Source organism: Cervus elaphus, chromosome X, assembly GCF_910594005.1.
Source record: "Cervus elaphus chromosome X, mCerEla1.1, whole genome shotgun sequence".
In the NCBI taxonomy this organism is placed as follows: domain Eukaryota; kingdom Metazoa; phylum Chordata; class Mammalia; order Artiodactyla; family Cervidae; genus Cervus; species Cervus elaphus.
In genome coordinates, this window is record NC_057848.1 from 127,950,492 (window position 1) to 127,969,035 (window position 18,544).

Here is an 18,544-nt window from a genome sequence, read left to right on the forward strand (position 1 = left end):
CTCAACCCCACCCATCAGCAGATAATTGTATTAAGGCTTTATTGAGAACAGACCTGCCTACCAGAGCAAGACCCAGTTTTTCCCACCACCAGTCCCTCCCATCAGGAAGTTTATACAAGCCTCTTAAATTTATACAACCTCACCCCCAGGAGGCAGACAGAATAAAAAAGAAGACCCACAATCCCACAGTGGCTAGAACCAAAACCACATCACCGAATGCTAATCATGATGAAAAAGCAGAGGATTTTTTTCCCAGAAGAAGGGACAAGATCAGTTCAGTTCAGTCGCTCAGTCGTGTCTGACTCTTTGCAACCCCATGAATCGCAGCACGCCAGGCTTCCCTGTTCATCACCAACTCCCAGAGCTTCCTCAAACTCATGTCCACCGAGTCAGTGATTTCATCCAACCAGTTCATCCTCTGTCATCTGGGTGGATACAAAAATAGGACCAGTATATATGCTTTCTACAGGAGACCCACATCAGACCTAGGGATACTTACAGAATGAAAGTAAAGGGATGGGAGAAGATATTCCATGCAAATGGAAATCAAAAGAAATCTGGAGTAGCAGTACTCCTACGAGACAAAATAGACTTTAAAACAGAGTATTATAAGAGACAAAGAAAGGTACTACATAATGATCAAGGGTTCAATCCAAGAAGATATAACAACTATAAATATATATGCCCTCAACATATGAGCACCTCAATATGTAAGGCAAATACTAACAACCATAAAGAGAGAAACTGACAGTAACAGAATAATAGTAGTGGACTTTAACACTGCACTTTCATCAACGGACAGATCATCCAAACAGATAATTAATAAGGAAACAAGGCCTTAAATGCCTCTTTAGATGAATTGGTCTTAATTGATATTTATAGAGTATTCCGTTAAAAAGCAGCAGACTACACAATCTTCTCAAGTGCACTCCGGACACTCTCCAGGATTAACCATGTGCTGGGCGAACCTTGGTAAATTTAAGAGAATTGAAATCATATCAAGCATCTTTTCTGATCACAACGCTATGAGATTATAAACAAACTGCAAGAAAAACTCTAAAAAAACATAAACACGTGGCTAAACAATATGCTACAAAACAACCAATGGATCACTGAAGAAGTCAAAGAGGAAATTAAAAAATACCTACAGGCAAATGAAAACAAGATCACAATGGTTGAAAACGTATTGGATGCAGCAAAAGAAGTTCGAAGAGGGAAGTACATAGCAATACAATCTTACCTCAAGAAACAAGAAAACTCTCAAATAAACAACCTAACCTTACACTTTCAACTACTAGAGAAAGAAGAACAAACAAACCTAAAGTTAATGAACAGAAAGAAATCATAGAGATCAGAGCAGAAAGAAATGAAATAGAGACAAAGAAAGCAAACACAAAGATCAATGATACTAAAAGCTGCTTCTTTGAAAAGATAGACATAATTGATAAACCTTTAGCCAGATTCATCAAGAAAAAAAGGGAGAGGACTCAAATCAATAAAATTAGAAATTAAAAAGGAAAAGATACAATGGACACCATAGAAATATAAAAGATCATAAGAGACTACTGTGAACGAATATATGCCACTATTGGACATTAATGGACAACCTGGAAGAAATGGACAAATTCTTAGAAAGGTATGATCTCCCTAGACTGAACCAGGAAGAAATAGAAAATATGACCAGAGCAATCACAAGCACTGAAATTGAAACTTTGATTACAAACCTCCCAACAAACAAAAGTCCTCGACATGATGGCTTCATAGGCAAATTTTATCAAACATTTAGAGAAGAGTTAACTCCAATCATTCTGAAACTGTTCCAAAAAATTGCAGGGGAAGGAAAACTTTGATACTCATTTTATGAAGCCAACATCACCCAGATACCCAAAACCAGACAAAGGTACCACAAAAAAAGAAAATTGCAGGCCAATATTACTAATGAACATAGACACAAAAATCTTCAACAAAATACTAGCAATCTGCATCCAACAATACATTAAAAAGATCATACACCATGATCAAGTGGGATTCATCCAAGTGATGTGAGGATTTTTCAACATCCACAAATCAATCAATGTGATACATCACATTAACAAATGGAAGAATAGAAACCATATGATCATTTCAATGGAGGCAGAAAAAGGTTTTGACAAAATTCAGCACTCATTTATTATGAAAACACTACAGAAAGTGGGCATGGAGGTGAAATATCTCAACACCAGTTTAGTTCATTTCAGTCACTCAGTCATGTCTGACTCTTTACAACCCCATGGACTGCAGCACACCAGGCCTCCCTGTCCATCACCAACTCCCAGAGTTTACTCAAACTCATGTCCATTGAGTCGGTGATGCCATCCAACCATCTCATCCTCTGTCATCCCCTTCTCCTCCCACCTCAATCTTTCCCAGCATCAGGGTCTTTTCAAATGAGAAAGATCTTAGCATCAGGTGGCCAAAGTATTGAAGTTTCAGCTTCAGCACCAGTCCTTCCAATGAATATTCAGGACTGATTTCCTTTAGGATGGACTGGTTGGATCTCCTTGCTGTCCAAGGGACTCTCAAGAGTCTTCTCCAACACCACAGTTCAAAAGCATCAATTCTTTGGCACCTCGGCATAATAAAGGCTATATATGACAAACCACAATTGAATCATAATTAATTGTGAAAAGCTGAAATTATCTCCTCTAACATCAGGAACAAGACAAGGATGTTCACTATCTCCACTTTTATTCAACATAATTTTGGAATTCCCAACTACAGCAATCAAAGGAGACAAAGAAGTAAAGGGAATCCAAGTTGGAAAATAAGTTTAACTGTCACTATTTGCATATGATATGATACCATGCATAGAAGATCCTAAAGGTGCCACCAGAAAACTACTAGAACTCATCCATGAATTTGCTAAAATTTCAGGTTACAAAAGTAATACACAGTAATATGTTTCATTTCTATACACTAAAAATTAAATATCATAAAGAGAAATTCAAGAAATAATTTCATTTTCCATCCCATCAAAAGGAATAAAACACCTAGGAAAAAACCTACTTAAGGAGACTAAAGACCTGTACTCCAAAAATTTTAAGATGATGATGAAAGAAATCAAAGAAGACATAAACAGATGGAAAGATATTCCATGTTCATAGACTGGATAAATCAATATTGTCAAAATGACTATACTACCCAAGGCAATCTACAGATTGAATGGAATCCCTATCAAATTACCAATGGCATTTTTCACAGAACTAGAACAAAGAATCTCAAATTTTGTATGGAGACATAAAAGAATCTGAGTAGCCAAAGTAATCTTGAGAAAGAAAAATGGAGCTGGATGAATCAGGCTCCCTGATCTAGACCACATACTATGGTCATCAAAATAGCATTGTCCTGGCACAAAAATAGAAATATAAATCAATGGAACAGAATAGAAACCCAGAATAAGCCCATGCATCTATGGTCAATCAATCTATGACAAAGAGGCAAGACTCCACAATGTTGGAAAGAAAGTCTCTTCAATAAATGGTGCTGGGAAAACTGGACAATGACATGTAAAAAATGAGATTAGATCATTCTTTAACATTATACACAAAAATAAGCTCAAGATGAATTAAAGACCTATTGTGAGCTGGAAACTGTAAAACTCCTATAGGAAAACAGGCAGAACACTCTCTGACATAAATCACAGCAACATCTTTTTCGATCCACCTCCCAGAATCATGGAAATAAAAGCAAAAATAAACAAGTGTGACCTACTTAAATGCAAATATTTTTAAACAACAAAGGAAACAATAAATAAAATGGAAAGACAGTCCACAGATAGGGAGAGAATACTTGCAAATGATGTGACCAATAAGGTATTATTTCCCAAAATTCACAGTTTATGATGATTTAACAGCATCAAAGAAACAACTCAGCCAAATAAATGGGCAGAAGACCTAAACAATTTCTCCAAAGAAGACATACAGATGGCCAATATTCACATGGAAATATGTTCAACATTGTTAATTATTAGAGAAATGCAAGTCAAACCTATAATGAGATATCACCTCACACCAGCCAGAATGGCCATCATCAAAAAATCCACCAAGAACAAATGCTGGAGAGGGTGTGGAGAGAAGGGAACCCTCCTACACTGTTGGTAGGAATGTAAATTCATACAGCTACTATGGAGAACAGTATGAAGGTTCCTTTAAAAACTAAAAACAGAGCTACCATATGACCCTACAATCCCACTCCTGGGCATATATCTGGAGAAAAACATGACCCAAAAGGATACATGCACACCAATGTTCACTGCAGCACTGTTTATCATAGCCAAGACATGGAAGACATGGAAGGAACCTAGATGTCTGTTGACAGTGGAATGGATAAAGAAGATGTGGTACACACACACACACACACACACACACACACACACACACACACACACACACACACACACACACACATATACACTCAGCCATTAAAAAGAGTGAAATAATGTCATTTTCAGCAACATGGATGGGCCTAGAGAGTGTCATAATGAGTAAGTCAGTCAGATAAAGAAGGAGAAATATCATATGACATCCTCTATATGTGGAATCTGAAAAGAAATGATACAAATAAACTTATGAAACAGAAAGAGACTCACAGATTTATAAAACAAACTTATGGTTGCCAGAGGGAAGAGACACTTAGGGAGTTTGAGAGCATCATGTGCACACTACTATATTTAAAACAGACAACCAACAAGGATTTATTGTGTAATACATGGAACTCTGCCCAGTGTTATGTGCCAGCCTGGGAGGGGGAGAATGGACACTTGTATATATATGGCTGAGTACCTTCACTGTTCACCTGAAACTATCACAACATTGTTAATAGGCTATATCCCAATACAAAATAAAAAGTTAAAAAGAAAAAAAAAATTCTGACAAAAGTCCAGGAACAGATGGCTTCATGGGGGAATTCTACGAAACATATAAAGAAGAGTTAATATTTATCCTCCCCAAATTATTCCAAAAAAATTGAAAGAGGAGGGGATTTCCCAAATTTATTCTACAAGACTACCATTACCCTGAAACCAAAATCAGAGAAAAACACTACAAAAAAAAAAAAAGAAAGAAAGAAAAGAAAGAAAAGAAAAAGAAAATTACAGGCCAACATCTCTGGTAAATATAGATGTAAATATCCTCAATAAAATATGGCAAATCTGTACATCTGTGTCTCTTTTTCTGTTTTGCATATAGGGTTATCATTACCATCTTTTTAAATTCCATATATATGCATTAGTATACTGTATTGGTTTTTATCTTTCTGGCTTACTTCACTCTGTAAAATGGGCTCCAGTTTCATCCACCTCATTAGAACTGATTCAAATGAATTCTTTTTAATGGCTGAGTAGTATTTCATTGTATATATGTACCATAGCTTCCTTATCCATTCGTCTGCTGATGGGCATCTAGCTTGCTTCCATGTCCTGGCTATTATAAACAGTGCTGCGATGAACATTGGGATGCAAGTGTCTCTTTCAGATCCGGTTTCCTCAGTGTGTATGCCCAGCAGTGGTATTGCTAGGTCATATGGCAGTTCTAGTTCCAGTTTTTTAAGGAATCTCCACACTGTTCTTCATAGTGGCTGTACTAGTTTGCATTCCCACCAACAGTGTAAGAGGGTTCCCTTTTCTCCACACCCTCTCCAGCATTTATTGCTTGTAGACTTTTGGATAGTAGCCATCCTGACTGGCATGTAATGGTACCTCATTGTGGTTTTGATTTGCATTTTTCTGATAATGGGTGATGTTGAACATCTTTTCATGTGTTTGTTAGCCATCTGTATGTCTTCTTTGGAGAAATGTCTGTTTAGTTCTTTGGCCCATTTTTTGATTGGGTCATTTATTTTTCTGGAATTGAGCTGCAGGAGACTTTTGGACTCTGTGGGAGAAGGCGAGGGTGGGATGTTCTGAGAGAATAGCATTGAAACAAGTATACTATCAAAGGTGAAACAGATCACCAGCCCAGGTTGGATGCATGAGACAAGTCTTCAGGGCTGGTGCACTGGGAAGACGCAGAGGGATGGAATGGGGAGGGAGGCGGGAGGGGGAATCAGGATGGGGAACACATGTAAATCCATGGCTGATTCATGTCAATGTATGGCAAAAACCACTACAATATTGTAAAGTAATTAGCCTCCAACTAATAAAAATAAATGAAAAAAATAAAATAAAAAAGTAAAATATAGCAAATCAAATTTAATGACATGTAAAAAGAGCCATACACCATGACCAAGTGGGATATATTCCAGGGATGCAAAGATGGTTCACTATCTGTATATCAGTTAATGAAATACACCACATTAACAAAACAAAGAATAAAATCACATGATCATCTCAATATATTAAATAAAAAAAAGATTTGACCAAATTCAACATCAACTCATAATAAAAACTCTCATCAAATTCGATATAGAAGGAACATAAGAAAGACCATTTAGGACAAAAGCACAGCTACCATCATATTCAATGATGAAAACCTGAAAGCTTTTCCTTTAAAATCAGGAGCAAGACAAGGATCCTCACTCTCGTCACTTCTATTTAACATAGTACTAGGAGTCCTTGCATTGGAGAAGGAAATGACAACCCATTCCAGTGTTCTTGCCTGGAGAATCCCAGGGACGGGGGAGCCTGGTGGGCTGCTGTCTATGGGGTTGCACAGAGTCAGACACGACTGAAGTGACTTAACAGCAGCAGGAGTCCTTGCCACAGCAATCAGACAAGGAAAAGAAATAAAAGGCATCCAAATTGCAAGGAAAGAAGTAAAGCTGTCATTATTTGCAAATGACATAATACTACATATAAAAAAATGTTAAAGTCTCCACCGAAAAAACTATTAGAACTAATAAATGAATTTGGTAAATTTGCAAGGTACAATATTAATGTACAGAAATTTGTTTCTTTTCTGTACACTATACAATAATGAACTATCAGAAAGAGAAAGCAAAAAAAAATTCCCATCCCATTTAAAATAGCATCAAATTTTTGGCAGAAACCAATACAATATTATAAAGTAATTATCTTTCAATTAAAAATAAAAATTAAAAAAATGAAACAGCATCAAATAGAATAAAAAATCTAGGAATAAACTTAACCATGGAGGTGAACAATTTATACTCTGAAACTATGAGACAATGATGAACAAAATTGAAGATGATACAAAGAAATGTTAAAATATTCCATGTTCATGAATGAGGAAAATTAATTTCGGTGAAATGGTGATGCCACCCAAGAAATCTACAGATTTAATGCAATTTCTATCAAAATACCCATGACATTCTTGCAGAACTACAACAAATAGTCCTACAGTATGTATGGAACCACAAAAGACCCCAACTAGCCAAAGAAATATTAAGAATAAAGAACAAAGATGGAACTATCATGCCCCTTGACCAGACTATACTACAAAGTAATCAAAACAGTATATTGGCACAAAGACAGATAAATAGATCAATGGATCAGATTAGAGAACCTAGAAGTAAACTCATATGCATCTGGTCGTCTGATACAACAAAGGAGGCAAGAATGTACAGTGGGAAAAAGACAGTCTCTTCAATAAGTGTTGCTGGGAAAACTGGACAGCTATGTTTAAAAGAATGAAATTAGAACATTCTATAACATCATGTACAAAAATAAAATCAAAATGGATTAAAGACCTAAATGTAAGATTACAAACCATAAAACTCCTAGAAGAAAAGTCAGTACATTCTTTAATATAATTCTTAGTAACAATTTTTTCTGGAGACAGTTGTCTCCTCAGGTGCTATCACTGAATGTTCACTTTCTCTCATGTCCCACACCCAATCTGTCATCAAATTCTGCTTGCTTTACTTTCAAAACATATCATGTACCTCTATGTCTATAGCAGCACTATTCACAATAGCCAAGATATGGAAACAACCTGAATGTCCATCAACAGATGAATGGATAAAGAAATGTGAATTGTATACATACACACACATATATAGCCATAAAAAATGAAATAATGCCACTTGTAGCAACATGAATGGACCTAGAGATTATCATATTAAGTAAAATAAGTCAAACAAAGACAGAATCATATCATATCACTCATACGTGGATCTAAAACACTGACACAAATGAACTTATTTGCAAAACAGAAATAGACTCAAAAATATAGAAAACAAACTTATGGTTACCAAAGAGGATAGCAGGAGGGTGGAGATAAATTAGGAGTTTGGGATTAACATATATACACCAATATATATAAAACCGGTAAACAACAAGGACCTACTGTATAGCACAAGGAACTATACTTAATATCTTGTAATAATCTATAATGGAAGAGAATCTGATAAGGAATATATTTACATATATATATATATACATGTATATATATATATATATATATGAATTACTTTGCTGTACACTTGAAACTAACTCAACATTTTAAATTAACTATACCACAATTAAAAAAAAAATACCCAGAATCTGACTCCTAATTTCCATCTTCCCTCCTACCACTCTACTTTGCAATTACCATCTCTCTGCAATGCACTTGGATGTTGCAGTAGCCCTATGACTGCTCTCTCTCTTCCTCCTTTGCCCTCTTACAATCTATTCTCAATATAGTAGCCAGAGTGCTCTCATTAAAACACAACCAGGTCATTTCAACCATCTGCTGAAAATTCTCCAAAAGTTCCCCAATTAATTCAGCATAAAATCTAAATTCCTCTGGGCATACACACTGAGGAAACCAGATCTGAAAGAGACACGTGCACCCCAATGTTCATCGCAGCACTGTTTATAATAGCCAGGACATGGAAGCAACCTAGATGCCCATCAGCAGATGAATGGATAAGGAAGCTGTGGTACATATACACCATGGAATATTACTCAGCCATTAAAAAGAATTCATTTGAACCAGTCCTAATGAGATGGATGAAGCTGGAGCCCATTATACAGAGTGAAGTAAGCCAGAAAGATAAAGAACATTACAGCATACTAACACATATATATGGAATTTAGAAAGGTGATAACGATAACCCTATATGCAAAACAGAAAAAGAGACACAGAAATACAGAACAGACTTTTGAACTCTGTGGGAGAATGTGAGGGTGGGATATTTCAAAAGAACAGCACGTATACTATCTATGGTGAAACAGATCACCAGCCCAGGTGGGATGCATGAGACAAGTGCTCCGGCCTGGTGCACTGGGAAGACCCAGAGGAATCGGGTGGAGAGGGAGGTGGGAGGGGGGATCGGGATTGGGAATACATATAAATCCATGGCTGATTCATATCAATGTATGACAAAACCCACTGGGAAAAAAAAAAAAATCTAAATTCCTACAAGGCCTTATAAGATCTAACCCACATAACTTTTCTCACCTCAACTCATACAATTCCCTTCCCCTCCTTGCTCATTTTACTCCAACCTTCACCCCAGGTTCAAACATAGCAATTCTGCTTTTACCTCATAGGTTTTGCCTTTACCCCAAGATAATCACATGACTTGCTTCCTTACCTCTTTTGGGTCTTTTCTTTACATTGTCTATGGGTAAGGTACTTGCTGTGGTCTGAATGTTTGTGTCCTCCCAAAATTCGTTGAAATCCTAACCCTGCAAATGTGATGATATTAGTAAGTGGGACCTTTGGGAGGTGATTAGGCTCATTGGAACCTCATGAATCGGATTGTTGTTCCTATAAAAGAGATCCCACAGAGCTACCTAGGTCCTTCCACCATATGAGGACACAGCGAAAAGGTACTGGCTATGAAGCAGGAAAATGGTCCTTATCAAAACACAACATCCTGGTGCCTTGATCTTGGACTTTCCAGACTCCAGAACTGTAAGAAATAAATTTCTGCTGTTTATAAGCTATCTAGTTTGTGGTATTTTCCTATATTTGCCTGAATAAAACTAAGACAGCACTCTTTATCTTATTTAAAATCGTAAAGCTTCCCTATTTTGCTCCACCATTTCCTGTTTCATTCTCTGCTTTCCTTTTTTTCTTTCTTGGCTCTTATCTCCATCTAGTATACTGTGTATTTTACTTAATTTTGTGTAATAGCTGTCTCCCATATTAGAATGTAAGCTCCATGAGAGCAGGGAGTTTTCCCTATTTTATTTACAATTGTATTGTCAGTGCTTACAATAGTGCCTAAACAGAAGTGAACAGTCAATAAATATTTGAATGAATTAATGAATGTACTCTTTAATACCACTTACTATATTGCATTATCATTTATCTGTTCACAGTAAACACATAGTAGACACTAAATAAATATTTGCTGAATGAATGGCAAAAGCCTTCTATAAACTGTAAGACACTCAGTGCTCTATCATTAGGAAATAATTGCCCTCTTCCCCGCTAGACCACAAATATGAAGCTGTTTACTGCTGTTCCTAAGAACTGCCTCTACCCTTTCCATAGGAGGCAACATTTTATTCTCAACCCACCCCCATCCTGACCATCTCCAAATAAGTTAAAGCTTCTGTTCTAACTAGCATCTCAGACCCAAAGTTTCTTGTCTCTGTTGTCAATTGCATGGGAGCTCAGTCTGCTTCCCATACCTCCAAGTACTTGCCTGAAGACAGGTATCTCTAACTTAAACGCCACACACATATCCCCACACCTGATCTGATATTTAAAGCACTTTATATTTTCCAAAGCACTTTGTGTCCATTTTTAAATTTGATCTCCACACTAATCCTGCAAGTATCAACATCTCCATTTTTTTAGGTGAGAAACCAGAGGACCATAAAGTGATTAGCTAAGAATATATAACTAATAAATGATAGTTCAGGGCTGGGAATCAGATTCTTTGAATTCAGTTCTTTTCACCCCATTATAAATGCCTGTACAAAATATCAAACAAGAAAACATATCAAACATGAATAAATGAATATACTGCATGTAGAACTTCTAGTTAGCAGAGAGAACGCACATTGCATATAACAATGAATAAGGACAGCACTCATTGGAGTTCTTCCACTTAATTCCTACACCATTAATTGTGTATACCATTCAGTTGGCATGGACCTCACCCTATTCAAGAAATATAATAATCACATAAAGCCTCAAAACCAGAGCTAAAGATTTCCCACAGTGAGACACTCTGCTGCCCAGAAGCAAAGGAAATGTGATAAGTGCTGGGGAGATGAAGGACAAAGAGGACTCAGCAACCTTCCTTCATTCTCCACTAAGTTAAACTGCAGGAAACCAAGGAAGTGGCTTGGCTGGAAAATTAACCTTTATTCATTCATTATGTCTGTCATTTATTAATCATCCAGGAGGTTGTATACTCATTGAGAACTTCCTAGTGCAAAAGCCTGCTAATAGGGATTACAACCAAATAGTCATCTCTAGGGGACCTTGAAGGCCAATAAGGTAAAGAAAACATAACACGTGCATAGTAAGGACTGAAAGCTGAAAGAGTTAAGTGTTACGAGAGAGGTGCAAAGCACAAAGTGAGTGATTCCAAGTCAGGAGGAAACATCTCCAAACCTGGGGAATAAGAAATATCCTTATAGAAATGGGCCTGGTGGCTGGGTCTAGACAAATAAGTTGGGCACTGGTTTGCGATTGTTAGAGAAGGGGAGGGCAAGTAGTAGTGAATTCTGAGAACCCGTTCAGGAAATTGTGAAGCATGTGATGAAAACAATGAGTTATTCAGTGTGACTGGACTGCAGAGTACAAGAAAGGATAAGTGGGCATCAAGGTGGCAGATGAAGGTTAAGGATAGCTTCAGAATTCACTGTGAGTACCCAAAACAGGAAGGGCACACAGGGTGGAGAGAGGAAATGAATCCTCATAGCAAGGCTTAAGTTTCTCTGTACTGACCCTGAGCTCTCATGTAGCCTTCCGGTAATAGAATAGTCCAAATGAATTTTTCTCTTCATTCAGTTGTACCTTACTTGTACAAGGCACACTCAGTTTCTAGGGAAAGACTTCACCATGGCAACAGGCAAGCATGGTCTTGTACCACAGTGAAGTGCTTCTTTCTGGCTCAAATGGGCAGGATCTCTGCTAGGTGGCCACCATGTAGGTTCCCTTCCTCTTCCCAGCTTACCACCCTGGTCCTCAGTCAGTCATACATCCAATTCAGTTTCTTGTTCAATTGGAATCTGAATACTTTAGCTTACCCTCTAATGAAAGATTTGCTTGGGCCTTTCTAATTGGCAAGGACATTTTCCTCAATGGCCCTAATTTCTGAACATGTCTTTATGTTTTGGCGATTCAAGCTGTAAAGAATAATGTAGAAGGCACAATTATCTTAAGAATTTTCCTTCTTTACCCTCCATCTCACCTCTCTTTCTTTCCCTTCAGGGGTATGTATTAAACCACATCGAGGCTCTATCCAAGATGAAGGTTCTACTGAAGCCACTTTCACATTTAATTTTTTTCCCCTGGTTTATTGCCTTACCACAGTTTCAAGCTCTTTTCTTAACAGAAGCCAATGTGAAAAAACCCAAGGGGGTTTAGTTAACCAAGAGCTCAGTGTGAGTCAGAAGTATAACGTGGCTGCCAAGATAAAAGTTACAGCAATTTCATTAAAAAGAGAGGATCCAAAAGGAGGGCGATGAGACTATTTGCTCTGCTTTGCTGTTCTACCCCAGAAGACAGCATCTACTGTCTCACCACCATTTTTTAGAATGCTGCAAGTGAGAAGGGAAAGGAGCATTGTCCTGGGAGGCTGCAACCACATGGGTCTCCTGATAGTTCCTCAAAAGAACAGGCACACTCCTGCCTCAGGGCCTTTGAATGGTTCTTCTCTCTACCTGCAGCACTTCCCCTAGTTCTTGACATCACTTAATGCCTCACTTCATTAGGCCCCTGTACAGATATCACCTCTCCTGAGAAGCTGCCCCTGATCTCCCATTTAAAACAGTCCTTCCCATCACTCTCTACCTCTCTTTTTACTGCTTTGTTGCATGACACTTATCATCTCCTGACACATATTCTGTTTCTTCCATTAGAATATAAGCTCCATGAATACAGGGTTATTGTGTACTTTGTTTACTGCTGTGTTTCGAACACATACCAGGAACTCAATACATATTTGTACAAACAAACTTTTTCACGCCATCTACCTCATTGTATTGCAACTAATTTTTTTCATTCGTCTTGTCCCCACTAGAATTTTATTTAAGAAACTTTTCTCTAATTTTTGACATTTTTATTAATTACCTAGCCAATACTTGGCATGAAGAGTGTTGGATGGATGGATGAATGTGCTGGAAAGGATATTGTAGAGAGGTTTCAAAAACTGGATGAGGATGGCCTAGACCCACATTGCCAAATACAGTAGCCACTAGATACTTATGATTACTGAGCATTTGAAATTAAGCTTGTTTGAATTGAGATGTTACAAATGTAAAATGCACACCAGATTTTGTTTAGTTGCTAAGTTGTGTCTGATTCTTTTGCAACCCCAAGGACTAAAGCCTGCCAGCCTCTTCTGTCCATGGGATTTTCCAGGCAAGAATACTGGAGTGGGTTGCCATTTCCTTCTCCAGGGGATCCTCCCGACCCAGGGATCAAACTCGCTTCTCCTGCTTGGCAGGTGGGTGCTTTACCACTGAGCCACCAGGGAACCTATGCACACCAGATTTTGAAGCTTTGGCATGAAAACATGTAAAATATCTCATCAATAATATTTTTATTGATTATATGTTTAAATAATAATATTTTGGATATACTGGGTTAAATAAAATACATTCTACATTCTTAAAATTGAATTCAACTGTATCATTTTTTCCTTTTTAAGGTAACTATTAAAATAAGTTACATACATGACTAACATTATATCTGTATTGAATAGAACAGATCTTTTACAACCTCCATGTTTAAACTTCGACCTTTATAGGCTTGTGAAGGTGTATATGGCGGGTTTTGAAGTTGTTCCCTGAAATTGACAGAGAAGAAGTCTCTCCATAATCACTGCTCCTGGCAGTAGGGTCAAATGAGTGATAGTCACTCAATCATGTCCAACCCTTTGTGACCTCATAGACTGTAGCCTGCCAAGCTCTTCTGTTCATGGAATTCTCCAGGCAAGAAGTGCTGTGGTTTATTATTCAATCTCATCTTTCTCATTCCTGTCTTCTTTCACACCAGCTTGTTCAGAGTAGCTAGCAACAAGCCAGATGGAATGGTTAGCACTTTTTACCTCCTTTCTTAGCTTCTGCCCTCCCATGTTTTCCCTGATGGTGACTGTTGGGGTCCTTTAATGGACCGGAACCTTGTGGTGCGGAGTCGACGATAAGAAAGTGAAAGAGAGAAAGAGAGAGAGAGAGAGACAAAAAGACCCGGGGACCTAGGCTCTGATGGAGCAAAGGTGCTTTAATGATTTTTCTATGAATATATATAGGCTGTAGTACAAGAAACTTCTTTCGGGAATGATAGAGATCAGAAAACCAAATGTACAGCAACTGTTACCACAAGGTCAGGAGACAATCCATATCTCAAGAAAGGGGAAGGAGATTAAGCTGTTTTGTCCTAAGGAGAATGTTTACTAAAGGAGACTCATGCTTGCCTCACACAATGACCTCAGTCCCTGGGAGCAGCGTGCTGTTCCGCTTGAAGAGGGACAAAGGACTCATGAGAGATAGCATGTAGGAATCCTCCCGTCAAACATTCCCTGACAGTGACAACAATGAACATATAAATAGTCCGAAGGTGAGCCACAAATTGGAAGAATAAAATCTGCCCACAAACACCCTGGATCATCCACATGCAGCAGAATCCCCACTTTGAAAAATCTCTCTTTTCCTGATAATTGATTTTATCCATATAGCCAACTCCCCTGGCAAAGCCCCATGATGGGTTACCCCAGAAGGGGAATAGAGAAATAGAAGGTAAACCATCTGTCATTTTTTTGCAGATTATAATAAAGTTGGGAAACAAAACTAGTGTGTGTGTGAAAAGTTAAACAAGATTACGGGACAATCATCCAAGAAATACTGGGCAGAGTAAGATTAAGTACATATGAATTATCCATAGCGTTAGTATTCTAGTAATTCAAATTAGGGTCTGCCCTAAAGGTTGATGCAGGCAAAGAAAGATTCCTTGAGGAGGTAGTACTTGTGCTGAATTTTGAAGGATATATGTGATTATTACAAAATCATAGATTTCCAGAGCTTATAGGACCCTTAGAGACATAGTACATTCCTCATTGTACAGATTAGGAAACTGAGGTACAAAGAGAGAAAGATAGAAAAAAAGTTGGGAGTGCAACCAAGATTTTCTAGTTCCCAGTCCAGTACTCTTCCCTCCAAGTGCTGAGATGGGAGAGATGGTGTTCTAGGTGTAAAAAAGGTGCAGAAACTCAAATGCTTGACTACTCACTCCCCAATCTGCTCCTCTCCTAACAAGCGTACACACACACACACACACACACACACACCTCCAAACCTGATCTGGAATTTCCCTTTATTTTCTTCAAGACTGTTAATCTGGAAGGTGAATCAGATAACATTGATTTCGAATTCCAGGTCAAACATCAAGGCCTTTTTATTTACTTAGAAATGGGCCATATGTTGATGAATGGCCTCTTTGATGTAACCCGCCATCTCAAAAGCCTTGAGGTTCAGAGGCCCTCCTTCTGTTCCTTTTTGTCCCATCACCACAAGGTATACAGACTCGATCTGAACTACTGTCACTGCTTGGCTGCCCCGACTCTGGCCTTTGGTGCGGAGATCCATGGTGTTGTTGCCCTCAGTGTATAGGTTGTCCCGGATCAATAAACATTTGGTCCCTGCAAGGGTGATTCCCTGAAGAAACAACTTCTCTCTCCCTTCTCTCATCAGCAAGATCTGAATTTCTTCCTGGGTCAGTTGGAACAGGTTGCCTTCAGGATAAGAAGCCAACAACCAAGGTGGGGAATTGCTTATTATCGCCGCATCACAGCACATCCCAGTCTGTAGGAAGAGGGTGATGCAGTCTTGCCAGACTTCTTCACTGATATCCCCTATGCACTGCATGATTCAGGTAAGCTGTCTCTAAAAGATGAATAAAGTGATTTCTGGCAAGTAGGTCTTCAAAAGAAGTTTGTTGGTAGTTGGCTCAAGATGACTGATAAGCTGAGACTGAAATAAACTAAAAATACAGTCTGTTTTTGATGGCCTCTCCCAGCAGCAAAGTGGAGGAGGTCTTGATGACTTGTGTGAAGTTATGCCCCAACTGCCCTCTGTTGTGACTTATCAAGCTATCTTTGGAGCAGGAGTGAGGTCACAAAGGTTCTGTGACTTGTTAAACAGTCATAATTCACCACTTCATGGGTGACCTTTGGCAGTAGCTTTCTGTGGTTGTATCTCCAGCTAGTGAGATATTGGGGCAAAGCACATCTACTTACTTCCCTAGGATACCATGGGAGAAACACCAATCCCAAACATCAGAAAATCCCTCAATGTAGAGCATAACTGAGTAATATTTCAGTTGGAGGTTTGGATATAAAGCAGGACAGGTGAGATTTAGTGTCGCAACTAGTATTCAGATGTTGGCTAATCTGAGACCTGAGTTCTAGGTACAAAGTCAAAAAACCCACAGCCGCATTGGCTTACAACTCTTTTTGGATGAACATAATAGCCTCCTAATGATTTCCTGTCTTTAGATTCTTTCCATCTACTTGTTTATTCTCTGGTCCACACCAGCTGTGAGTCTAGAGTAATTCGTTTTCATCTAGTCATTCACCAAGCATTTATCAAGCATTCACTATTTGCCAAGTACTTTTCTAAGCACTGGGTTATAGCAGTGAACAGAGAAAAATCTCACAGAGCTGACATCATAATGACAGAAGACAAAAAAATAATAGATGGTAATAGAATCCCTTTCACAGAAATTTTTTTTATGAATCTAATACTTTTTCCTTCCACATTTTCCTTCTTAGTCCCAGATGCTATCTACTCCTGTGGGGGTCCAACCTGACATGTGATTATTCTGAAACCTTTGACAAATCACCATCTCTAAATTTCCTCTGAAATGACACTAACTTGCCTTAAGTAGGGACTGTTAGGAGGAATGGCTAAAGTTAATGGAGAGAAAATTTGGGGTAGTTTAGAAAATTCACTTATTCAACAAATATTTATTGAATACCTACTGTGTTCCAGGTCTGTTCCAGACTTTGGAGATCTAGCAGTGAACAAAAAGTCCCTGGCCTCATGAAGCTGACATCCTAGAGGGGGCGACAAATAACTGACAAGGACATTTATAGTATATCAGCTGGTGTTCATAATTATTAATATAAAGAAAAAAAGGTTAAGACAATAGAGAATTCTGGGGAAGAAGTAGTGGTGGTTTTATTTGATATGGGGTGCTCAAGTAGGATTCTCTGACATTGTGAATTTGATCAGAGACACGACAGAGATGAGAGGGTGAACATATGGATATCTGGGGGAAGAGCATTCTAAGCAGAGGGAACAGCAAGTGCTTCTGAGGCAGGAAAATGTATGGTATATTTGAGAAACAACAAGAAGATCAATATAACATAAAGAGAGAAAGAAAAGGGTGATAGAAGATATAGTCAGAGAGGGACTAGGCTTAGATCACATGTAGGCTTATTTTAAGCCACGTAAAGATTTGGATTTTACTCTGAAATGGAGAGCCACTGGTAGGTTTCAAGCAAAGGAGTGACATCACTATAGATTCTAGAGTCTGGAAGATGTCATACTGAGGATAGATTCTAGGGGAACCAGGGCCAAAACATGGCGACCAAACCATGTCAATAATTCAGGCAAGATAGAGGTTTCAGCTAGAATACAAGGCCTAGAGAGATGACATGATTTGCCCAAGGTCACACAGCAAGTTAGTAGCAGACCTGAGAGTAAAATCCAGGTTTTTCAACTCCCAGACTGTTCTTTTTGCCATCAAAAGCCTGATTCAGAGAACACTACAGAGTAGCTGCACCTCATCTGAGAGGTGGTCCAGTGGGTCTCTGGTCCTTTTCCCACATCTTTGATGACAAAGTTATGAGGCTACTCTAATAGTCCAGGCTTTAACTAGGTTGATGGCAGTAGACCCCCCCTGGTTAAGAGGAGTGAAAGGAAAATATAAACCATCTCAAAAATATTCTATAGTGACTTGCCCAAGGTCTCACAGGAAGCTCTTCAGAAACTCAGTCATCACCACAGAGTAGTCTATGTTTTCTCTGGTGCCATCTCTGTTAACATTAAAGAATAGTGGAATGATACTGGTACTCAGAATCCTTACAGCATCATGGGATGTGAGAAGGGTGCCAGCACTTGAGTCTGGGACTTAAGAATTCCTGGGCCAAACCTGAAGTCTGAACTAGGACAATCTGTTGTTGCTGTTTTTACTCTTAAGAAAATGGAAGCAGTCCTAGGAATATTTGTGAGCCTAATGTCACTGTTCTGTCTCCTGTCTACAATCCTAGTAGCTTTGCCCTTAATATGAAAAAAGCTCCCAATCACTGGATTTTATTTAAACCAAGTGTTCTTAGAGAGCTAGAAAATATATTTAGCAGTTTCTCTTCCCAAATGGCACAGTGGTAAATAATCTGCCTGCCAAAGCAGGAGCTCCAAGAGACTCTGGTTCCA

At 38.4% G+C, this 18,544-nt stretch overlaps 1 protein-coding gene across 1 annotated transcript; it reads right to left on the reverse strand.

The window, feature by feature from the left end:
* Positions 1–15,478: 15,478 nt before the first annotated feature.
* On the reverse strand, positions 15,479–16,210 carry LOC122689239 (profilin-2-like). The gene has a single exon (XM_043895486.1). The coding sequence runs from the start codon at positions 15,971–15,973 to the stop codon at positions 15,512–15,514; it is 462 nt and encodes a 153-aa protein (XP_043751421.1). The 5' UTR covers positions 15,974–16,210; the 3' UTR covers positions 15,479–15,511.
* Between the last annotated feature and the right edge of the window lie 2,334 nt (positions 16,211–18,544).

Bases quoted from the DNA above. Each gene is read 5' to 3' on its own strand.
- LOC122689239 (XM_043895486.1), bottom strand. From the start codon at position 15,973: ATGCAGTGCATAGGGGATATCAGTGAAGAAGTCTGGCAAGACTGCATC.